This window comes from Miscanthus floridulus, chromosome 11 (assembly GCF_019320115.1).
Source record: "Miscanthus floridulus cultivar M001 chromosome 11, ASM1932011v1, whole genome shotgun sequence".
In the NCBI taxonomy this organism is placed as follows: Eukaryota; Viridiplantae; Streptophyta; class Magnoliopsida; order Poales; family Poaceae; genus Miscanthus; species Miscanthus floridulus.
In genome coordinates, this window is record NC_089590.1 from 16,730,000 (window position 1) to 16,755,102 (window position 25,103).

The 25,103-nt window shown below is 46.6% G+C and overlaps 1 protein-coding gene across 13 annotated transcripts; it reads right to left on the reverse strand.

Moving 5' to 3' along the window:
• Window positions 1–14,333: 14,333 nt before the first annotated feature.
• On the reverse strand, window positions 14,334–21,614 carry LOC136494581 (uncharacterized). Of its 13 annotated transcripts, none has more exons than XM_066490741.1 (14): window positions 21,450–21,611; window positions 19,562–21,377; window positions 19,414–19,469; window positions 19,176–19,293; window positions 18,971–19,087; window positions 18,430–18,854; window positions 18,241–18,342; window positions 16,467–16,593; window positions 16,254–16,314; window positions 15,946–16,155; window positions 15,796–15,852; window positions 15,487–15,513; window positions 14,963–15,022; window positions 14,334–14,878 (listed from the first exon to the last, which is right to left on the reverse strand). In XM_066490741.1, the coding sequence occupies exons 6-10, from the start codon at window positions 18,556–18,558 to the stop codon at window positions 16,119–16,121; spliced, it is 456 nt and encodes a 151-aa protein (XP_066346838.1). In that variant the 5' UTR covers window positions 18,559–18,854; window positions 18,971–19,087; window positions 19,176–19,293; window positions 19,414–19,469; window positions 19,562–21,377; window positions 21,450–21,611; the 3' UTR covers window positions 14,334–14,878; window positions 14,963–15,022; window positions 15,487–15,513; window positions 15,796–15,852; window positions 15,946–16,118. The 13 variants fall into 13 exon arrangements, 11 of the variants coding, with proteins under 11 accessions (XP_066346838.1, XP_066346830.1, XP_066346832.1 ...); XM_066490735.1 differs by lacking the exon at window positions 16,467–16,593 and having other exon boundaries at window positions 14,335–14,878; window positions 19,562–20,296; window positions 21,156–21,377; window positions 21,450–21,609; XM_066490732.1 differs by lacking the exon at window positions 16,467–16,593 and having other exon boundaries at window positions 14,335–14,878; window positions 19,562–20,296; window positions 21,095–21,377; window positions 21,450–21,609.
• Between the last annotated feature and the right edge of the window lie 3,489 nt (window positions 21,615–25,103).

Here is a 25,103-nt window from a genome sequence, read left to right on the forward strand (position 1 = left end):
GAGAAAGGAAAAGACTCCAAGGATATGCAAGGCTATCTAGCTTGTGGGTTTATTGCATCTGCAGGAAGCATTACTAAGCGTGCGTCCTTATATTCAATTTTATTAGCAGTCAGCATTAGTTCATTAACTAACCATTCTATGTAAGCACATGTGCTACTTTCAAGTAGGTGGTAAGCAATCAGAATCATTTTACCATCTTTCATCTTCTAGTTCTTACTACGCTCCTAGACTGTAGACAAGTCATACCAGATCGCCTGGCGATTCGTGAACCAATGTATTCCAGCTGGGTACCCTGAAACACACGTCCCGCTTGTACCTCAGGCACAAGCAAGACCAACCCACTACCCTCCTATCATGAGGTCTAGGTCCCCGTCCAAACTTGGACTCCAAGCCCTCGCTCCTGAGTCCCAAACTCAGTGCGGTGCTTAGACCTCCACCATCCCCGCCTCCAATTAGTCGGTCCGGAAAGAGCCAAAACCCATGACAAGAGAGCAATGAGTCTTCCCACACCCATACACAAGTATGTGTTTAGGATAATAAGTCCGTGACTTGCCTAGAACCCAATGCAACGGCCGGTCCTTAACCGACATAGGCAGAACAAATGCAACCCGAGCCTCGCTCGAATGCCAAACCAAGTCCAAATCCAAAGTACCATTCTGCCCGGTCTCCAATTATCATTCATATATATTTTCTAAGTGATAATAATATAATAGCAATAATAGTATCTTTCCTATATCTCACGAGTGACAGGCAATCACTCGACTTCTACTAGAGTCCTGTAGCATAGCAATCTACACAATCTTGGCATACTAGTAAGACTCATAGGATAAAGATATATATATATATATATATATATATGCAAGTGGGTTTCATTCAACTCCTTAAAACTTAATGCACAAACATAATATAAAGTGTAGAAAAGTAGGGGTTATGCACCGGGGCTTGCCTGGGTAACATATGACCAAAACTTAGCATTCCATCTTCGTGACATGATCCCTGGCACCATCTTTTCAGCTACTCCAGTTGATTCCATGATCCATCGTCGTTCCTAAATGATATGCATAAATGCAATGCATGCTTAAGTCAAACATGCATACACAAAGATACTTACAAGCATGAAAGGACAAGCAACACGTCACCACGGTTAAACTAGGGCATAAAACGTTCTAGATTCAACTCTCATCTTCTCCCAAACGACTTTCTTGTGACTTAACTATTATCAAACCATCACAAGTTATTAAAATCACCACTTTGCATTTATACCTACAAGCTAGAGCAACCATAACATGCCAAGCACACTTTTACTTACTAACAAAGTAAAGCAACATTACTTAGGTAACATGTAAGCAAGTAGCATATAAAGCAATTATTAACATTATTCTAAACATCTAGTATATATGAAAGCTTAATCGCATGCAACATGAAATTAAAATCAATAACTCAATAATTAAGCATCCACTAAATCTAAACTTTTACCATAGCACAAACACATCAACACTAGTCTACCATAAAAATTTCACTACATTTGGACTAATACAACATGCTTTATTAAATACACATAAAGGCTAGATCGCACAAACAACCAAAAACTTTACACTAAAGCATATAATATAATATGTCTACTGCATAGAGCTAGTAACAAGGATTCCAAAACATATTTATTTTCCTTTTTATGATTTTCTACTATTTACTATGAATTTCCAAGCATTCAGTCGATTACTAAAATTAACAAAACATCAAAAAAAAGAAAAAAGGTCCTTGGGCCCGAAGCGGCCCAGCTCGCCCTGGTCCAGCGGGCAAGATAGCCTAGGCAGGGGCAGGGCGCGCGCGCGGCCACAGGTCATGGCCTAGGGCACGGTGAGCGTGGCCCAACGTGGCCCAACAACGACCCAAGGCGGGGAGCCCGCGCGCGCGTCAGTGATTTTGCAGAAGAGTACCCGATCTATCCCTTTATTACTTGACACTATTGCAACAGAGACACGCTTCATATATAAGCCCTAAAAAGAACTCGTCTTCATGACCGGGAAGTCCCTAGCGCTCTCGCACTCGCCAGCGCAGCCCAGACTGGCATAGAGCGAGTATGTTGGCTAACTAGGACCCCTTCAGCGCACCTAAGGGGCCGATGGGCACCTACGGATCAAATGGCGATGGTTGGGCAATGGTGGGATGATGGGGGTGTCCTAGATTATGCCACAGCGGCAGGCGGCGGCTCGCGGTGATGGTGTGGCTGTTTCGGTGAACGAAAAGACTAGAGAGGGGAAGGAAGAGGTGCACGAGCACCAGTTGCTCACCAAAAACCAAGCTATGGTGGCTGTTGAGGCGGATGCATGCTGAGATGGCCTAGCCACGTGCAACCGATCGAGCAGCTATGCACCATGACTGACACCAACATGCCAGCTCCCAACCCACATCATCCCTGGCCAAACAGAGGTGAGCACCAGTGATAGGGAGTCAAATTAGGTATGGACATGCCATCAATTGCATTGTTAAACTTCGGGTGGAGACTTACCCCCAACTCCTAGCCGCCACGGTGCCCAAGGCTGGCGGCGAGTGGAAACCAAAATTAGCCGTTGTTAGACCATGACTGAGCTAGATAGGAAAAGGAGCGCCTAGCTTACCCCTTAGACTACTCGCAGGTGCGAGGAATTAGACTGCGAAGCCCGGGCTAAGTACAATGAGGGAGGGGAGAGACGGTGCTCATCGCGGTCATGCCATGAGGAGGGCACACGAGTGAGCACGAGTGGATAAGATGGCGGCTTCGGTTGGTGGCCAAATGAGCACGAGGTATAGTTGACATGACGGAAGGGCTTGGCGCGACGTTCATAACTTGGAGTGGTCGGACACAAGCAGAGCTCTCTCCTAGCAACTATCGGCGGGCAGGGAAACAACCCGTCAACGTAGGAACCGGGACTCAATGCGGTAGGTGGGATGAAGGGCAGAACGAGCACCACGATGGTAGGGCGAGGACACCCGCAGCTCTACCATGGCCTCATGCATGGCTCGCTGACTTGACCTTGATGCGCGCGCGCCGTGGTGGTGAGACCGGACCACCGTCGGCCGGGCCAGCCACACAAAGCCTGAGCGTAGCATGGCATTGGCCTGGTGCATGGGCGGTTGGCAGCGCAACACGGCCGCGACGTGGTCCTGGCGCCCAGCACACTATGTCCGCGGTGGTCACGAACACCGCCCGAACGGCCGCTGTAAACGACATGCACTAATTTTAAAGCTGGGAAACCCATCCGATAGGACTCGGTTGAGATTAGAACAAGAGTCAATGATTCTAGTAGACACTATGAGCTTCTCATCCGAGCAATGAGCATAGGCAGAGAGTGAGAATCAAGGAAGATAAAGAGCTACCCACAAGGGCTCGTCACATCGACACCATTCCACGAACAGAACGTCAACGACATAATTCACAGCGCGTTCTTATGAAATTTGAGCAATTTTTAGGGAGGCAACACGACACCCAACACTACCTCGTTCTACACCAAGCCCAAGTGCCCACTTTGATGCAATCGACTGTGCAAAAACATGAAATTACCGTTTAGGCATTTTTGTTAGTATTTAAATGCCAAAATAGCATCATCTACTATCATTTCATACTTAAAAGAATTCAAGGTTTCAGTTAGAACTAACATCCCTAAGCACTTTGCCGTAATTATTGCAAGGTCTAAACCTCGATGATTTTAACTAACAAACATAGCATGACATAGCCCATACTCCATACTAACCCACAGGAGCAAACACATTTGAACACATCTTAATTATTTTGCTTAATAAAAATAGTCAAAAATAACATCCTAACTATAATTTTAACTTCTTGTCGATTCACGAAAGGTCTAGTTTAAAGGCCGGATTCGATTTCTGAGCTATCAGATATACTATTGAACAATTTTTATTCACCAAAACAAGAGTTGTATTTTCATCTTTTAAACTTGCACTCTAAATTTTATTCAAGTACTAAATACAAGTTATATTTTTAGTCTTGTTTACAGAAATTGCTTTTCGTGCCAAACAATTCAAACTACTTTTCCTATTTTCTTGTTAGGATTTTCATTAGCACATTTAAGTAACTAACTCACTATATTTATAGATCTATTTCTTGGGCCATAATCTCAGTGCTTAGCGAACTCATAACACCAGAGGTGTTACAAGTTTCACCTGATAATGTTTTGTAAAGTAATATTATAAGTCTTCTGCACTCCGATGTAAGTATTTTTGTATCACTGTTGTAATATTGTGGTAACTACATGTTGATCTTGTAAAATGTGGATGATTCGGGGTTCCCCGAGGACACCCAACAAACTATCAGAATTATCTGGCTCTCATGTGCAGTAGTCAGAGGTCTTAAGGACATTGATAGGTGCATGTGGGCCATATAATTTGGGTGGTTCTACCACAATTGTGCCAGGTGATATGGCCGACAAGTTCCACCCTAGACCCATTGAGAAATATGATGGGACTACCAACCCCAAGGAGTGGATCAGATCTATGAGATGGTGATTGAGGCAGCAGGAGGAGATGACTATGCAAAAGCCAATTTCCTACCGACTGTCCTTCAAGGGTCTACCCGAACTTGTCAGATGAATTTGCCTGAGTGCACGATCCAATCTTGGAGCCATCTACGCCAACTATTCGAAGCCAACTTTCATGCAACTTACAGCCATTCCAGCCACGAGGACAACCTGTTTGCGTGTATTCAGAAACCCGATGAGCATCTTCGAGATTTTATCCATAGGTTCAACGAGACTCATAATACGATCCCTGATATGAGTGAAGATCGGGTAATTGTGGCCTTCAAGCAAGGGTGCAAGGACGAACAAACTACGGAGACATTGGCCACCAAGACCCCGAAGACGGTTGCTGAACTCTACAAGATTCTCGATGCAACAGCGAAGGCAGCAGGCGCTCGAGCATGAGTGAACGGTCAGACCAACGCAGAGGACAAGAAGAAGAACAAGGACAAGAAGCGCAAGACTGATGAAGCTGAAGTCCTTGTCACAGGAAAGGGTAAGGCACCACTGCGATGACAAGGTAAACCTGAAGACCTTCCCATATATTGCCCTACTCACCGTTCTACCAAGCATAGCTTTGTGGACAGTTTGGTCTACAAGAAGTAGAAGTAGGAGGAAGAATAGGCACGTAGGCCTAAGGGCCCAGTCAAGCAAGAGCCACCCAGGCGCCAAGCTAAACCCCATAACGACAATGATCAAATCGCCTTGGGGGAAAATGAAATCACCATAATCTATGACGGCACGACCACACCACCCTCCAAGACCAAGTTAAAGCAGGTTGAGTGCCAAATGAACAGCACCCAACCCTCATACAAAAGGCTTAAATGATCAGAGGTGTCAATCATGTTTGATATTTGGGACCATCCCATAAATTTGTACGACGGTCTGTTGCTCCTACTGATCATAAAGCCCTACATCGGGAATTACAAGGTCGGTCAAACCTTAATTGACAATGGCAGTGGCCTCAACCTCCTCTTCGCCAATGCATATGATAATCTAGGATTGCCCAGAAAGTGCCTCCTCCTGGTCAAAGAGCCCTTCTATGGGATAATATTGGGCATGTCAGCATACCCTCAGAGAAGGTGAGAACACTAGGTCTGAATTCCTCACATTTGATGTTGCAGACTTCGAGTCGGCATATAACTGCATCTTGGGCAGACCATTCCTGGAGAAGTTCATGGTTGTCGGCCATTTTGCCTACTCGGTACTCAAAGTACCCGACCCTCGTGGCCCGATGACTATACATGGTGACCGCAAGGGTGTCGTCGCCTATGACATGAAAACACTAGACATGATCAGGCAGTATACATAGGTTCTGGTAGAACCAAAAGAACCACTAGCCAAGCAACAGAGGACAACTGTGGTGGCGACTACAACTCCGGCTACCCCAAAGCCGAAGGAAACACCAAAGGATCCTGAGTCCTCCAAAGTAGCCGTGGCCTGAGCTAAGGCTTCGGCACCACCAGCTCAGGAATCGGCGGCCACTACTAGTGAAAGCCACGAAAAAGATGATGAGTTAGCAAACGCTCCTGATTCTACTCCTAGGATGATGCGTCAACAAAGAAAGTTGCACTGGATCCTCAAGATCCAGCCAAAACCACTAATATCAGGTCGAACCTAGATCCTCAATAGGAACTCAAGCTCATTACTTTTCTCTAGGCAAATAAAGATGTGTTCGCTTGGGAACCATCTAGCATGCCTAGGATCCCTAGAGAAGTAATCGAGCACCAACTTGGTCTACCAGCTAGTGCCCAACCAGTCAGACAGAAGCAAAGACGCTACACCCCAAAAAAGCGAGCTGCCATACGAGACAAAATTAACCGTCTGTTGAAGGTAGGTTTCGTATGAGAGGTCCCTTTTCCAGAGTAGCTAGCAAACCCCGTCATGGTGAAGAAGCCCAATGGTACATGGCGAATGTGCATGGACTATACCAACTTCAATAAAGCAAGCCCAAAGGATGAATATCCTCTTCTGAGGATAGATCAAATTGTAGATTCAACCTCTGGATGTTAATTGCTATGTTTCCTAGATGCCTATTTGGGGTATCATCAAATTAGCATGTGCATAGATGATGAGGAAAAAACTACATTTGTAACTCCTTTCGGTGTATAGTATTATATTGAGATGCCTTTTGTCCTAAAGAATGTTGGTTCTATGTATCAAAAGTGTGTTCATATTGTCCTTGAAGGCCAAATTGGCCACAATGTCGAAGCATATATTGATGACATAGTTGTTAAAAGCAAATCCAGAGGTGAGTTAATCACCGACTTAAAGGAAACTTTTAACAATTTACGTAAGAACAAAATGATGCTCAATCCTAATAAATGCACATTTGGCATTTCTTCAGGTAAGCTACTTGGGTATTTGGTGTCTCAGCGCGGCATCGAAGCAAACCCCAAGAAGGTCAAGGCTATCGAAGATATGTAGTCCCCCCGCAGCCACAAGGAAGTCTAGAAACTAGCTAGAATGATGGTAGCCCTAAGTCAATTCATATCCAAGTCAGGCGAATGAGGTATGCCATTTTATAAATTGCTACATAAACATGATGGTTTCCAATGGAACAAATAGGCCGAGGAAGCATTTCAAAAATTCAAGCAATATCTGAAACAATTACCAACTCTCATGCCTCCAAAGGATGGCGAAGTCATGCTTCTATACATAGCAGCAACCCCTAAAGTTGTTAGCGCGGTCTTGGTGGTCGAGCGTTAGGTGGAAAAATCCATGAAGCAGCATCTGGTCTATTTCATAAGTGAAGTCCTCCATGACGCCCGATCTAGGTACCCTAACAACCAGAAGTTATTGTATGCCGTACTAATGTCTTCTTGAAAGCTTAAGTATTATTTCTTGAGTCATAAGATCAAAGTGGTCTCATCTTATCCGCTTGGCACTATTGTGCACAACTGGGATGTCGTCGATAGGTTAGTCCAATGGTCCATAGAGCTAGGACAATATGATATACAATTTGTACCTCGAACTACGATCAATCGTAGGCTCTAGTTGATTTCGTTGCAGAGTGGACAAACCCCAAACCTGAAGAGGCAGCGTAGAACCCCGAGCATTGGCTCATGTTTTATGATGGTGCAAAGTGTAAAAATAGCGCAAGGGTTGGAGTTGTCCTGGTATCACTAGAGGGAGACGCTATGAAGTATGCAATTCAAATTGATTTCACTAATCCAACTCCGACCAACAATATTGTTGAGTATGAAGGCATGTTGACTGGTTTGCGAATTGCCATATCCTTGGGAATCCAAAGGCTACTTGTGAAAGGGGATTCAGAAGTAGTTGCCCAACAAACATCCAAAGGATATCGAGCAACCAACGAGAACATGGCTTCATATCTACAAGCATACAGGCGGTTAGAGTCAAAATTTGACGAACTTGAAGTCCAGTTCATTTCGTGAAAATATAACACCGATGCCGACTCCTTAGCCAGTCGAGCAGCTTCACGACAGCACCTACCGGGAGACGTCTTGGTCGAAGTGCTTGAAAAAACCTCTATCCTGATCTCAAAGTCAAGTCCAAACCCCACGCTTGATCTATCATGCGATGAGGCAATACTTAGTGAATTCCTTAGGAAGTCTATGCTAGGCAATCCGGCTCGTGCTGCCGCTCTAGTTGGAAATGGGGATAAGTGGATGAATCCAATCTGGGCATACCTCACAAACCATGATATTCTGGTCGATGGTGTAGATATGGAACGAACCAGCCGTAAAGCCATGCTCTATACAATGGTTGATAGTATCATCTATAAACGGGGCCGTAATGGGGTTCTTCTCAAATGCATCACATAGACCGAGGCATTAGTTTTCTCTGCGACATCCACGAAGGAATATGTGGGTCCCATATTTCTCATCTGGCCATGGTAGGTAAAGTCTTTCGACAAGGATTTTACTAGCCAACAGCTCTTCAAGATGCCACCAACCTGGTCAAAACTTGTGAATCATGTCAATTTTTCAGAAAGCAAATACACCAGCCGGCCCAAGCGTTAAATACAATTCCACTATCATGGCCATTCGCTACATGCAGTATCGACATACTAGGACCATTTCCAAAGTCCCAAGGTGGATACAAGTTCCTAATCGTTGCCATCGACACTTTTATGAAGTGGGTCGAGGCAGAGCCGGTCGAACGTATCACCAAGGAAAACACAGTCAAATTCTTGCATGGCATAGTAATGCGTTTTGGCATACCCAACTGACTAATATCAGACAATGGAACATAATTTATAAGCAAGAAGTTTGAAATTTTCTATGCCACCTACAGAATAAAACATCCTTGGTCTTCAGTAAACCACCCGATGACCAACAGAAATGTCGAACGAGCAAATGGCATAATATTGCAAGGGATTAAGACCCGAATTTTTGACAGGCTTAAAGCCTATGACAAAAAGTGGGCACAAGAAGTCCCAACAACATTATGGTCAATACGCACAACATCTAGCTACACAACGGGTGAGAACCCATTCTTCCTTGTGTACGGTGCCGAGGCAGTACTCCCACCAGACATACGACTTAAGTCGCCACGAGTATTGATGTTTTCCGAAGAAGAAGAGCCTGAGCATCGTGATCTCGCCCTAATGCTACTTGAGGAAGAGCGTGATAGAGTCTCCTACCGAGTACAACGATATCAGCAATCCCTTCGAAAATATCATAATCAACGTGTGCGCAGTCGAGCTTTAAGTATCGGGGATTTAGTACTAAAAAAAGGACCAACGTACAAAGGATAAAACCAAACTGTCCTCTCCTTGGCAGGGACCGTACATCATGGTCGAGATAGCTTGCCCGGGGGCTTACAGATTGGCTGAAATCGACAGTGACATACTCCCAAACACATGGAATTTGGACCAACTACGGCGTTTTTACGCCTAAAAGATAAGTTTTACTTTAAATTTACGTTGTTCAGTCAACATTTCTTCTACATGTATGGTTTAATATCTTGCCCCTTCATAATTCGCATGCTCGGGGCTGGAGCCTATCGGTGGCGTCGTGCGAGCCCGTTGTAAACTTAGCCAAAGGCTCGGGGGTACCCTGATTGCTTGTTTGATAGTTCTCCAAGCGGATCATTGCTCTTTATCTAGGATTTTGTTCAAATGTTCATATAAAGAGCAACAAAGCTACTAAACTTTACCTACTAGTCTTTACTCTTCATCTGAATTCCAAACAAGATAAAGAGTCAGGGGCTACCATATACATATTCACTAGTTCAAAGTTTTTTTGATTATGTAAAGCTAAAATGCCCGAGTCCACATGAATGTTGGGAGATACACAAACCCACGGCCTATGTGCGAAGGGAAACATAGCATCACCTTTGGTTGACAAACGAGAATTTGCTAAAACCCGACCAACTCGGGACAGACAGATCGACTCGTTGAACTGTTAACATAAGTCATTATCAGCCTATTGCTATGCATACAATCTGCAAACATTAAAAATGCAAAAATGGACATGCAGAAAGATTTTCTTTCATTGATAACTTCGCTAAAACATGGATTTACAGATGGAATAATTTAAAAACCCTAATTCACTACTCTTAGATCGATCACCAAGTCGGGTCGCACCAAATCCCAATCCGCAAGGACGACGAGTTCCTTGTGGTACAGGGACAGAACGCCCCGATCAAGGTGACCGTCACCAAGCTCAGGCGCTTGGTGGAGGACTAGGAACCGCGGCGGTTTGCTCCTGTAGCCCAATGTCAGTCGAAGTCCCTCCTTCTCCTTTTCGCCTAGGATGACTTCCTTCTCCTCGCCGGCATCTGCCGCCGCGACGCCTTCATCATCGCTAACTAGGTCCACCAGGCCCCCATCGCCGGGGATTCCGATGGCTTCCCGTTTTAGCTCAACAAAGAGCTGTCAGGCAAACTCCCAGTCACCGCTCGTATCTACTACGACGGCGACCCGAGGAGTAGAGGGGCCGGCGGTAGAGGGACCGGTGCTGGCGGTGGCAGCAAAGGAAGCAATCGAACCCTTTGATTCATCGTCGGAGAGCTCAATCACTCCCTTCAACAGAGCACTTGACTAAGGCCCCTCCGGGGCCAGGGTAGCGATTTTCAATGCGCTCGCCACGGCCTCTTCCTTCTCCTTGTTCACGACCATGGCCTCCCCTCGAGAGAGCACCGGGGCCGAGGACGAACTCGGAGCGGGAGCAGCAGGTGACGCCGAAATTGGAAACGACAACACCGAGGGAGGTGAAGGAGGCGAGGCCTCAGCGAACTGCCCAGGCGAACCCCCGAGCAGCAAGTGAGGGATCTTGCGGCAGCGAACGGCGATCTTTGTCCTCATGATCGCTAATGTGGAGACGCTAAGTGGATCCAAATCCAACACTCAGACGCCTGCTTATAAAGCCAAGGCCAGGGTGATTGGGAAGGCAGGCCAACCGTCACCCACGAGCCGAAGCGACGCATTAATCACAAGGCACGCGTATTTTTTGGAAGTCGAGCCAGCGCGGCTGCTTGAGTGTCTGCAACTGCCGCCGGACTTGGGAAAAGATCGCGTTGACAAGACAACTCCTGAGTATGGCTTATTTTATTCAACGGCTCATCACCCAACTACGTGACTCTGGCCTTGGGTATAAGTCGGACCTTCTCAATAAACCCTGATTTCGAACATCCATACAAGGCCCGAGTACAAGAAAGTTACCGAGTCCCTATTGACCGATAAGCTCGGGGGCTACTGACGGTGCCATACTCCCAGGATTCCCGACTACCGGATATGCTGGCTATCGAATCCGTACCGAAGAAGACCCGAAGGTTCACGACTCGCCTATTCAAGGAAGGATATCTGGAGATCACGCCAAGACTCCGACTAGGGCACGAATATGTAACTTGTAGGGCAAGTAGGCCTCGGATATAAATAGCTAGCTATCCGCCCTGTTGTAATTATCGAAACTTTCATAGGCATAGCCATCTTGTAATCGACATCTCGCTATTCGACGAGATCGTAATACAAACAAGTAGCAACTGGACGTACGGCTTTTACTCGCTTCCAAGGGGGCGAACCAGTATAAAATCTCGTGTCTCTACTGTGCTGGCTCTTTGCATGAGGCAAATTCCTCCCAAAATTGAATATCTGCCGATAAAAAACACCAACACATAGTGTATAATATGTATTGATTATTGAAGATATTTTTCATAATAAGTTTATTTAGATATATAAATATTGTTAATGTTTTTTATAAATCTAAATTTCTACTGCTTACTACCTGTACCCCTCGTCTCTCAACGATCTGGACTATCCGTGCACGTGGGAGGTACGCATCTCTGTATCCCTCCCTGCAGTTCTCTGTTTAATCCTTGTTTGATCCAATCGTACAGCGGTATCCAATCGCATTCTGCCAACTTTGAAGGACCACAGCACATGGTCATTTCAAGTCAATTTAAGGTGCGTAAAATCTAACATAATCTGACCAAGCATACGTGCATCAAGCCATTGGAGGAAACATTATTGTTTAGTTTTTAATTTAACATGTCAAGTTAAAGCAAGATGATCCAAACGAGATGGATGGCAGTGGCCTGCTGCAGCAGACTGCCAGCTGCAAACCAGGATCAGGAACTGCGACCTGAGATGAGACTGAAAGCCCACTCCCATGCTCGGCTGCTCGCCATCCGTCGCCCCGTCGGGACTGTTGATTCCCATAAACGCACGAGAAATGAACACCACCATGATCACCGGGACATCACTGCTGGTCACCACGACACTGCTACAGGCTGCCTCCACGTTGTTTTTGGATGCTGGTTGCTGTCGTGAAATGCTAGATTGGATATTACTGTATGCACTACTAGAGAATAGATAATCTCCGTCCGTCCATCATTGTCGGATATACTGGAGTTAGAAATGACCTTGCTTCACTGTCAAATCATAAGGCTATTAAGCCAATGATTATGGATCCGAAAGACCCGGCATTAAAGACACCTATCAATGCCAGGTAGAGTCGCAAACCGGAAGTGATATATGGCCGTTGGTTCAGGCTACCACTCGACAGTGATATTTCAATACTAAGCCGTGAGTTGATCAGGTATTACTGTCCAGTTTTGGCTTTACCCATCTGTTTTAAGTACCGATGGATATATCTAACTACCTATTACTTGTTTGTCTACAGTCCGATCTAGCTACCACCTAATACCGGCCCCGAGGGTGGTCGGGCAGTGCAGTCCTTGCAGGCCCTCTTCAGGTATATTACTAGTATCTTTATGAAAAAGCTGGAGTTGGGGGGACTAACTTTAAGTTTTTTTTTGGAGCCCCTGAAGGGTACTCTGATTTTTGGAGTTTTGTACTCTAACATAGAGTTAGAGAAAATTATCCACAATTGCACTCATTAATGAAAACACCAGTTTGACTCTTTCCTCACCCAGCGCCCATATGCACGCCTCTGCCCTGATGTTTCTTCTTCCCCATGACACTCTTTCTCTCGCCGCACCTCCTCCCCACAAACCCTAGCACTGTCGCCCATGTTCCGGCCTCCCTCAGCCCCTTAGCCGGCCAACTGCCTGTCACGGCCAGCCAACTGCTATGCACGGTCGACATTGCTATGCACGGTCGACATTCCTATAGTGGCAGCGACCGTCGCCCAAGCCACGGCCGGGCAGGGCTATTGTCGGCCAGCCACTGCCTCCCAGGAGCGACTGTAGGTGCCCAAGGATCCACTGCAAGGAAGTGCACAACGACAACATCATTTAGGGGCAAGGGCATATTTGACCTTTCTCATAGAAACCTCATAAAACTGCAGCTGGAGCTAGACTACATGCCAAACATAACTAACTACTTCACAAACTCTATAGTTGAGCTACTCATGGTGGAGTTGATAGAGCAGAGCTGAAAAAACGAGAGCAGAGCAGGCTCAAACAAACCCTAAATGGGGCCTAACGTCCAAGGTTTGCATCTCGGAAGCCATGCCCAACGGGTGCAATGACCAACCAACCATGCAGACATGCGCGTAGTGCGCTCGTCGTGGAGCACACCCGCCCGCGTTTAATTCTCAGTCTGGGATCGAACCGAGTGCTGCACCAAGGATTTTTTTTGAATCCGGGTATCTCATTACCCATTGGCTAACAAATGATTTTGCACCAAGGATTTTACCGAGAGGGAGCCGAGCTTTTGTGAGTAATGTGTGTGCGTGTGTGCTCGGAAGACAGGTTCCAATAAATCTCAAGCAGTCTCGCCTGTACTTGAGCGTGCAGCCAGTATAGGTGTCCAATACGAGTCTTACATGATATGCCAGTACTCCTCTCGTGGTGTTACTAGTTCTTTGCGCGCGCTCATGCGCGCGGGCCACTGGCCGCGCTTGCATTCGTGCAGTGGAACAGCACCGAAGAAGAACAAATGTATTACACGGGACAAAGCGTTAAAAGAGGACTTAGTCTTATATATGACTGGGCAGTAGTACATATAAACGTCATCTAAAGAGCGCGCGTGATAAGAGTAATTAGTAATTTGCGCGAGCCCATGCGTGCGTGATAACTGGCCGCGCGTGATAATTCTACGTGATATTTTTATGGGTCCACCTGATAAACGGAACAATCTCGCTATACATATGACAAAGAACAGGGACTCAAAGACATAATATTTGACGATGGCACGTTACACTGATATGTAGTAGGTTGGCATTAAGGATGAAAACGGTACAGATATTTTCCGACTGTATTCGAAACCAAATCCGTTTAGAGGGGTTGAAATCTATCCGTATCCGAGTCCAGATATCCAACATCTGATACCGTATCCATATCCGAATACTCAAATCGCATATTTATGATATCGATATCCAATCGTATCCTATCCGACATAGTTGACACTATCCGTATTCGAATCCAAATCCGGACAGAAATATGAAAACAAATGTAATATCGGTGATATCCGTCCGTATCCGATCCGTTTTTATCCCTAGTTGACATACACACATGTTACATCAGAGAAAACAGAGCATACATAATAGGATCGTTGTCCAAAAAGCATCATATGCCAAGCATCCTGTTCCAGGGAATTGTCACCGCTGTTCTGCTTCTATAGGCAGTCGTTATTGCTTCAGAAGGTGAGCAAGTGCACTAATCTAGGTAACAGTACAGAGTTGCTCCCAGGAACATGTTCACATAAGACAGCAAGTCAAAGGATGACTAATTCATCAAGCCAGCAGCAGCAAGAATGTGGGTACCAGAACAAAAGACACTGTTTCGAAGCATAGGCCACACAGTATCAGAACAAAATACAGTGTCTCCAAGCATAGAGCAGACAATAAGCCAGTTTCCAAGCTGGGGTAAGCCGCAACGCTGAAAAGACACTACATAAATAACTCCTGAGGTGTTCATGCTCTATCCCTGGTAATAGACCTTCCAGCCTCAAACAGACTCCCAATCACCGTTATCGAGCCCCAAGGTCCCTGACAATTAAGCTGTATGAAGTTAGTGTTTTGCATGCCTCTAGGCAGGCCGTAGGAAATACCTAGCTTGATCCGTTGATGTACCTAAGATGTATCCTGTAGTGCCTCGGGCATGGAACCATGGGCGCTCTAGCTTCTGATTAGCTGCATAGCACAACCAAGAATTAAAAAGAAGTTTCTCTAAAGCACTATCTCTCAAAAAGCATTTCTGAAGCACATCTAAGGAAATGGTTGAACATTAGAAACAATTTAATTTCAATTAGAGGTACATCTATGTTTTACCATACAGCCACAGCCTATGAAATAGCACAACTGGTACTGGTGTGTGAAAAAAATAAATGCAAACTGTTGTCAGAAAGGAAAAAGTGTATACTATACATACAACCCAAATCAAAGGAAATGTAGTAACCAATAACAATCCTGACTAGTATTCAGCCTAGCTCTCTGCTACCAGATATGAAAATACCAGAGGTCAGTGTAACCTAAGCACAGTCAAAGACAAAATAATCGAAACCATTTTGCTACACAGGCTAGGTCTACTAAGGCCTAAGTGCAATGGGAACCTTCCAGGAATCGTGGCTGTGATATGGAATAGGATTAGGATGCACCTGTTTACCGAAGCCGGTGTAGATGGTCTTGTGTACATACAGCCGATATGAAAAATATCAGATATGAAACAATAACAGCAGAATCAAAGGAAAATGTGCACAGTATACATACAATTCGAATCATAGGAAATATATTAACCAATAACAGTCCTGAGCAGATATGAAAAATAGCAAAGGTCAGACTAAGCTAAGCACAGACAAAGACAAACAGCCGAAACCATTTTGCTACACAAGTTATCTCTAGTAAGTCCTAAGGACAAAGGAAACCCTATAGAAATCATGGCTGCATGGAATAGAATTAGGATGCACCTATTTATCGAAGCCGGCGTAGATGGACCTGCATACCTCATCTCTAGCTTCACAGACCTGTATAGCTCATGCCAAAGCAAGTGTGCATGCTATTAGATCGGCATATACATTCATGTGCTTATATGGAAGATAAACCGATGTTTCACGTACCTCATGTTGTCTAAAAGTCTCTAATGCCTGGTCCACAGCTGTGCAGTGGCTCCGTGTGGATGTAAGCAGACCAGTAATCGAGGTACTTAGCTCCTCGATATCTTCAGGAGGGACCTGCAGCGTAAACAACTCGTGCACGTCCTTTATGCTTTCGTGGGCCTGGTGTACCATCTTTACTGCCTTGTCTGCACAGGCTTGCAGCTCACCCATCTGCTCACCGTAGCTGTTTATTTCAGATACCAATCTAGCAAGAGTAGGGTAGTTTTGCGTCGACTATGCTATAACCCAACACGTGTTGCGGGCCTTACGAAGCGGCAGATGGCAATTTCCTCCGCCTCGAACAGCAACATTGGTCTGGCAGTCCTATACCTACGACGAAAAGTGGTTCCTTCAATAGTTGTACAGAAGTTTCCATCCGCTATTGTTCTAGTCGTAACAGACACCGATGTTTTATGGAACTTCTTAGTAATCACATCGAGGATGGCCCTAAGATGGGCCGTAGGATAGCCTGCTGCACCCACCTGGTTTTAAAATGACAAACATGACGAGGAGAGTTTGCTCATGGAGTTCGTACTCGGAGGGCTGTCGCTGGCAAAAGGGTGGAGGTATCAGCAGTAGGTGAACATAATTCTCCATCACCACAGACACCTGTACACAGGGATCAATTCAAACTTCATGAATTGACTGGAGACATTTGTCGGGACGGCACCCTACCTAGCCCTGTGAGAGACTGCCCACGACCAGATAATGATAGCCATGCCGAAGAGGAGCCCTCTGAGCTACCTAGCGTTGTGAGAGACTGCCCACGGCCAGATGATGATAGCCATGCCGAAGAGGAGCCCTCTGAGCAAACTCCCATCTCCATCCACCCGCAGAACAATGAAAGTTGCCTAGGTTGGTATTACCTTACAGATGTCTATCAATTAATTCACACTAGCTATTTGATATCCATGTTACTTTTCTAACAATCTGAATGTATAAAAACTTTGTAGTACCATTGCCACGAAGTGCGAGGAAGCCGAGGCCTTGAACTCATGGAATTTTGCTTGACAAAATGAGAAAATAAAAGGGAGGATTGAGGATGCCCATCTCTGTTGCCGAGGAGAACAAAAGGCCACATGATCCAGTGCAAGCTGTCAAATTGGCCTCAGAGGTAGGTGTACTAGTCAGGCATCAAATACCAATTTGACGCATTGGAAACATTACAAGAAGCCCACCGGTGTCATCCATTACAAAATTTTGTGGACAAGCTAACTTTATGTATGGGTATCCTCTCTTGACATTTAACTCTGCTTTGAGCAACTTTAACGGATTTACTTTAAATTCACACTACTACGTGCAGTCAATGCTGGACATTGACAAGGCTCACCCACTAACACAAGAAGCTTGCTGGAATGTATTGCAGTCTGGGGTACGGCAGGCACACTACAGGTTGAAGCAAACCTACTTCAATGGCGTCTCTGCTGATCAGATCCCTATGACCTCTCATGTCCCATCCATGACCAATGCACGATGGTGTGAACTTATCGAGACTTGGTCTAGTGCTAAGAACAAGGTGTGTGTGAACCCATCAATTTTCTGTCTAGTCTTGCTATGGTGTACTTGTGCTGCAGTTTAACACAAATGAAGCTATAGGAAACATCTGAGACGAACAAGCGAAATCATGCAAAAATAAAGTACCACCAGTCTACAGGATCTCACTCCTATGTTTTTCAGTTGCAAACATTTGTAAGTGATGGTTGTGTTTTTATTATTACTCTTGCCTTTGTATAAATATAAACAGAAACTCATATGCAATGTGAATAGGAGAACAAGAGGAAGGCCACAAAACACGATCAAGGACATGGTCGACCTGATGAAGATGTTAATGCTATGGAAGTCTTCAAGGACTTCCATACCAGCACAAAAAAGGGCCTGAGCGATGCTGAAAGAGCAACAGTTGTAAGTACCCTCATTTGCTTTCCTTAAAATCTACTGAACCCATTACCATAAAAGAAGGAAACGCAGCAGGAGCCTAATGTGGCAACATCATTTAATTTTGTAGTTGCAATTTTACACCAATCAATATGGTACATGTACATTGTGCTTATGTAATCTCTATCGACAGTAGGCTGCAAAAGACCTATGCATTGTGCTTACGTAATCTCTATCAGCAGTAGGCTGAGGAAGTCGTATGCATTACTTGTTATGAATTAATCTCTTGGGTTTTCAATTGAAGTCCTCTTTCACTATCTGTAACCTAATGTTTTACTGATTGAATTTCGCTGAAAGCTATGGAAGCTATGCAAGCAGAACCTGTTGCTGATGGGTAGCAACCAATGATAAGTGCTGATGTTGTTTCCAAGGTCCTCTGCCTCTACCAGGGCAAGCCCCCCCTCCCAGGCAAGCAGGACAACCCTATTTTTTGAAGAATAATATAGTACATCGGTTAGCTATTAGCAATGCACCTACATACTTTATGTAGGTAGGAAGCAACATTGTTACCTGATAGATGGATGGTTCGTCCCTGAACCTACAGAGGCTGATGGGTGGCCTGACCTTATGGAACACGGGACCGATGATGCCATGGATATCAGCTAATTCCTTGGCTGCATATGACGCCTCAAGCCTCATTCGATCACCAAAACCAGTAATGTGTGATAAGCTCTCTGCGCTTGATGCACCTCCTAAGGACTGACTATAGTTATAGATGTCTTGAAGGGCTGGACCTAGCTCCACACCAAGCCGGCGAGCAACATTGTAGATTTACTGGCACGACGTCCTGCACTTTACAAAGGCATCGTACCTTTGAAAGTAGAGGTCTCGAAGCTCTAGTATCATCATATAACTCAAGTCCAATGTTGCCGTTGGTCCATGGGTGACCACCGTGTCTATGTAAATCTTGCCCGTGCCTGGTGCAGCAGCTTGTGCTATATTGGTAGTTACATGCGTACAAGAGAAACAGCGGTTTAACCAGTGTAGGGGTAACCGATATGGTTACATGGAAAAGTAATAGAAACAGAATGGAATTCATGTAGTTGTATACCTGGTCTAAAATCCTCGTGTATCTGTCCGGTAAGCACTCCTAATGCATACTTTCATAACGGCTCTGGTTGGCCGACAAGGTTGGCCATGTAGGGTTTTGCTGGCCTTGGCGTGACCGCTGTGTTTGAACCTGTAGTGTCAGCTGTGGACAAGAAAACTAATCTCTCCAATGCAGATATATTTTAGCAGAGGTGTTTGAATCTTACCTTCAACACCGTGAACGATGATCCACGGCAGATTTTGCTCCACATACTCAGGGCACCACGGTACCAAGTCTAAGACGAAACCTTCTCCATCTAGCACTCGACATGCAAGAAGCTGGAGCTGAAACACAGCTGAGGCCGTCTCAATGATAAAGTTTGGAGCTGAGTACGTTATACTGAATCTGGCCTGAAACTGCATTAGTTGCTCCCTAAGGTCCATAGCAATTTTAACCGAACTGACCTCCAAGGGGACACCCGGCCTCACCCTAGCAACAACGGAGAACTGTCGGTGTGTTCCTGATGATGCATGGAACACCAGTTAGGCGGCCCTTTTTAAACAACAATATTACATACCTGGCTAGAATCAAATAAGCAAACAAAATTCTTACCCTGTTCAAGAGACATTGGGACACCGCCAATGATGTGGTCTACAGAGTAGAATCGAATCATCTGCCTAGAATCGAATCTGTCTCTCTTGCATGAACAGACAAACATAAGAACAACACATATAGAATAGCATGTTAACTTTTATAAAATGGCCAGGTAACAGGTCAGCAAAATAGGATGTGTGGTAACCTACAACGAGCCGACAAGGGCTCAACAGGATAAGATAGCATGTGTGTCAGCAGCTCAGTAGACTCACTTACTGGTCACACTTATATCCTCCGTAAATCTAAAAAATATAAATCTGCAAGCGAAGCAGCAACATCTAGCTAAAGATAAAATCGAATTTGAGAGTTGTCCTGTACTACATCAGCACTTCACAAAACATGAGCAAATTGCACACTATGCTTAAGCTGACTGCAAGTTTGCCGGGGCATGTGTGTGTGCCGCTCTTCCCATTCGTCTGAACCAAGACATCTGAGGGTAGCAAGAATCTGACAGCATTGATCTTAGCAAGCATCAGGTGAAAATAGATAGGAAAAGTAAAAAGATCAACATAGATGATCCACAAGGCAGCAACAGGCGTCATGCACACAAAGAAAGCAGATATAAATTATATGGCCCTATATAACCCATAGCTATTTGCATGTGATTTTCAGACAGGATCCGAATGAAAGTAGGGAAAATGGAGTATTTCATCTGTGTAACATGGTGCTGGCCCGCCAAGTACTCCTCCATACCTATTTTACAATTCAGGATGTAAGTTAGATACTATATACAACTCCCAACCTTGCAAAATAGTGATAATCATATAACCCGAGGATCCATAGTATGTACCATTAAAAGCCATAGTAAAGAACATCCTATATAAAGCTCCTAGAACACTGGGAAAAGAAACTATAGCTCCTGGAACATCCAAGAGCTTCCATTGGTCCAATAAACATCCGACATGTTCTCTGCGAGCTAGGAAATTGAAAACCCAGGCTTCCCTTGCCGAGGCGCTGTCGGCTGGATCCCGGCGACCCATGCCCGCCCAAGCCGCGGCTGAGAGAGGAGGGAGAGAAGCACAATGGAAGAGAGGAAGCGAGGGAATGAGAACACGAGCGGAGAGGGAGGCAGGAGAGAGAAGAAGCCTGGCGAAGCCTGGTCGTGGAGCCGCAGCGGAAGGGAACGCCGGAGAACACCATGTTGGCCACCGACGGGACCCGCCCGCGCCGCCGCAACGCCGCACTAGGGGGTGCGCTGGCTTCGCACTCGTGCCGACCCCCAGGACCTACCCGCGTGACCGCGACTTTGCAAGGACATGTACGATGCGCCGACAACAGGCATTGCTATTTAGGAACATATAGGCCTTGTTTAGTTGCCAAACTTTGGATGTGCAAAGTTAGCAAAATGTACCACTATAACATTTCATTTGTATTTGGTAATAATTGTCCAACCGTTGACTAATTAGGCTCAAAATGTTCGTCTCGCAAAGTACAACCAAACTGTGCAATTAGTTTTTAATTTCGTCTACTTTTAGTATTCCATGCATGTACCGCAAGTTTGATGTGACGGGGAATCTTCTTTTTGCATAGTGCCAAAATTGAGAGTTTGCACCATAGTGGAGCGAGCAGGAGGAGCTCGGCGCAAGCCCGCCTCAGACAGCCGCAGTTCCAGCGGCCGTCGTACCGTGCCGCCCGCGACCCCAGCGTAGATCCAGCACAGTCCAGAGTCCGGCGCAGCACTGCCGCAGGCCGCTGCAGGTCCACTGCCCGCGATTCCGGCGCAGATCCAGCATAGGTACCCAAAAACCTCCAATCCGGCGGTTCCCTGGAGCACCTAGAGAGCACAATCTGAATCAGAAAGCCGCCACGCACAGTCAAAGAAAGGAAGACGAAGCGAGGAACCCACCTCGCGTAGCCGACAAAGGGAGCGAAGCGTAGCAAGAAGCTTTCCCCGATTTTTCCTTTTCCTCTCTGTTAGCCGAACAGCCAGGGGCAGGGTGGGGAGCGGAGACTCGCACCGTGGCCACCCCAAGCATCCGTGTGTCGGGGTTAGATACCCGGGTACGTCATAGCACTGGTTAGTAAGCCATTTAGACGGCCCGTAATACGCCAGCTTGTATAAGCTAAAATAATTGAGGCATAACTAAGCTAAGCGAACCAGACCAAACACTGAGGCTGGGGTCCGCCACAACCCCTTCTCTGTGTCTTAGCCACGCGCTATGCAACAACTCACAACCTCTCGTCATTTCGACCCCAAGGAGGAACAGGGAGATATCGATCTCACCGAGCGCGCCGCACTGACCCTGCAAGGACTGAGAGGACAACACGGTCAAACGACATCCCTGCACCACGCAGCAGAGACAAGACAACACCGTCAAACATTGACGGCCAGTACGAAGACCCACCGTCCGAATAAGGCTCGACGAGACATATGTACAATTCCACCCACTACGGGATGAGAACCACGACGATGACCTTGACTTAGAGGTTACACAAGCAAGCAAGGACCACGACCCCAGAGTCCGAGATCGTGGCCACCAACTCCACCAACAGCAAGACGATCGGCGACCCGAGGGCGGCTACCAACTTTGGTACGACACCCCTGGATGATTAGGAGGCGATGATGAAGGCCACAGCGAGACCACGTCATGTAGAACGGCTGGTGAAACATCACCGTGCCCACAGTGCCACCATGACCGGCACTGTAGCACCACATCACACCATGCCACGACATGGGCACAAGACCATGACGACAGCCACGTCCGGACGTGCACCACAAGATGGTATACTTCCTAGGGTCCTACCACGCTATCTTAGGGTGGCCATGCTACGCCAAGTTCATGGCGATCCCTAACTACACCTACCTAAAGTTGAAGATGCAGGGACCGAACGGTGTTATCACTGTGGGTAGCACCTTTACGCATGCTTACATGTGCGACCGCAAGCATTACGAGCTCGCCATTGCCGTCATCAACTCAGCCGAGCTCCCTCGGCTCGGAGAATCGTCGACCCTAGCAGCCCCGGACTACAACAAGCCAACCTCCTCGACTGCCTTCTACCCACTCGAGGAAACTAACGCGGTGGGGATTGACCCCACCGACCCAACCAAGACGGTGCGGATCGGGACTTAGCTCCCAGGCAAATAGGAATACGAGCTCGCTGACTTTCTATGCGCTAATCATGATGTCTTCGCATGGAATCTGACATGCCAGGCATACCACAGGAGGTCGCCGAGCATGCATTACGCCTCATCCTGAGCTCAAAGCCCGCTAAGCAACGCCTGCATCGCTTTGACGATGAGAGGCGTAGGGCCATAGGCGAGGAGGTCGCCAAACTCCTGGCAGCCGAATTCATCAAGAAGGTATACCACTTCGACTGGCTTACCAATCTTGTTCTTGTTAAAAAGAAGACCGGGAAATGTAGAATGTTCATTGATTATACTGGCCTCAACAAGGCGTGCCCGAAGGACCATTTTCCTTTATCGCGCATAGACCAGATAGTCGATTCCACCTCAGGTTGCGAAATCCTCTCCTTTTTGGATGCCTACTCGGGCTATCACCAGATCATGATGAAAGAGTCTGACTAGCTCGCAACCTCATTCATCATCCCGTATGGTTCATATTGTTACGTAACGATGCCTTTTAGTCTGAAGAATGCTGGCACCACCTACCAGCGGTGCATGCAGCAATGCTTCGCCAATCAAATCAACCCGCTCGACTAACCTAACCAAGTCGAGTGGCCAAAACCAACAATCGTCGTCTATGTTCATAACATAGTGGTCAAAATAGCTCAAACTTGCGACCTGATCGCGAACTTGGCCGCAACGTTCACGAACTTTCGAAGGTTCAACATCAAATTGAATCTCGAAAAATGTGTTTTTGGGGTTCCAAAGGGGAAGCTGCTTGGATACATCATGTCTAAACGCGGTATCGAGGCCAACCCTGAAAAAATCACGGCCATCTCCAACATAGGCCCTATACGCAACATCAAGGGCGTACAAAGGCTCACCTACTGTTTGGCCGCCCTGAGCTGATTTATCTCTCGACTAGGTGAGCGGGGGATGCCTCTCTATAAGCTTCTAAAAAAGACGGAAGCTTTCGTTTGGACTGAGGAAGCACAGTAGGCTTTAGAGAGCCTCAAAGCGTCCCTGACATCGGCCCCAATTCTCGTCGCTCCCAAAAGGGGAGAGCCCCTCCTCCTCTATGTTGCGGCAAGCAACCACATGGTAAGTGCTGCCCTAGTCATTGAAAGGGAGGAGCTGAGACACCACCTAAAGGTCCAGTGGCCCATATACTTCATCGGTGAGGTACTCACCAACACCAAGGTACGGTACCCCCAGGTGCAGAAACTTCTATACACCATGCTGATGGTGACCCAGAAGCTCCTACACTACTTCACCGAGCACAAAGTCATGGTCGTCACGTCATTCCCGCTCGGAGACATTATCCGCAACCGCGATGCCGTGGGGCGGATCTCCAAGTGGGCGCTCGAACTAATGGGCCACGACATCAAGTATATCCCCCACACCGCTATTAAGTCTTAGGCTCTCACGGATTTTATCGCCGAATGGACGGAGGTCCAGCTACTGACCCTAGATGTCACCCATGAGTACTGGATGATGTACATCGATGGGTCTGTTATGGTGCCCGGCTCAAGGGCTGGAGTGAATCTGATCTCCCCAGACGGGAGCAAGCTCTGCTACATGATCCACCTCCACTTTTTGTCCTAAAACAACGCCATAGAATACGAGACCCTCATCAATGGACTACACATCACCATCAAGCTCGCCGCCACGCGGCTTTATGTCCGCGATGACTCAGAGTTGGTCGTCGACCATGTCATGAAAGAGTCATCTTGCAAAAGCCCCCTCATGGCAGCATACTACCAGGAGGTGCGCAAGCTCGAGGACAAATTCCAGGGCATCGAACTACATCATGTCCCCCAAAAGGACAATGATGTTGCTGATTTCCTCGCAAAATTGGCTGCCAGGTGGGTTCCGTCTCTAGATGGGGTCTTCATCAACGACCTTCATGAGCCCTCCACTCGCATCCTGGAAGGTCCAATCTGTACTCACCCCGATGCCAACCTGGCGCTCAGGGGCTCTAACCTCGGTGCCTCCACGATGACGTCGCCCGCCGACATCACCGTAATAGCACTCGATCAAGCCGACTAGCGAGCACCGCTGCTCGCCTACCACCTCAAGGAGGTTCTCCCACCTGAAAGGACTGAAGCAAGACGGGTCGCTCGATGCACCAAGACATTTGTCACATTCAGTAATGAACTTTACAAGTGAAGTCCATCAGGAATACTCATGAAGTGCATCCCTACCTACCAAGGGAAATAGCTCCTCCTCGAGGTCCATGCTAGAATCTACGGACACCATGCAGCCCTGAGGTTGCTGGTCAGAAAAGCCTTTCGACAAGGTTTTTATAGGCCCACCACGCTATGAGAAGCAGAGGAGGTCGTCCGTAGGTGTGAGGGATGCCAGTTCTATGCTCGACAAACTCATTTGTCGGCACAGGAGCTCCAAACCATCCCCATCACCTGGCCGTTCGTGGTC

Excerpts from the sequence above, each read along its gene's own strand:
- LOC136494581 (XM_066490733.1), bottom strand. The coding sequence starts at position 18,512 with ATGGCATCATCGGTCCCGTGTTCCATAAGGTCAGGCCACCCATCAGCC. Across the intron at positions 18,343-18,429 it reads ACGAACCATCCATCTATCAG|GGTTGTCCTGCTTGCCTGGG; the intron begins GTAACAATGTTG and ends TTCAAAAAATAG. Across the intron at positions 15,853-15,945 it reads AGACTTTTAGACAACATGAG|GTCTGTGAAGCTAGAGATGA; the intron begins GTACGTGAAACA and ends TGAGCTATACAG.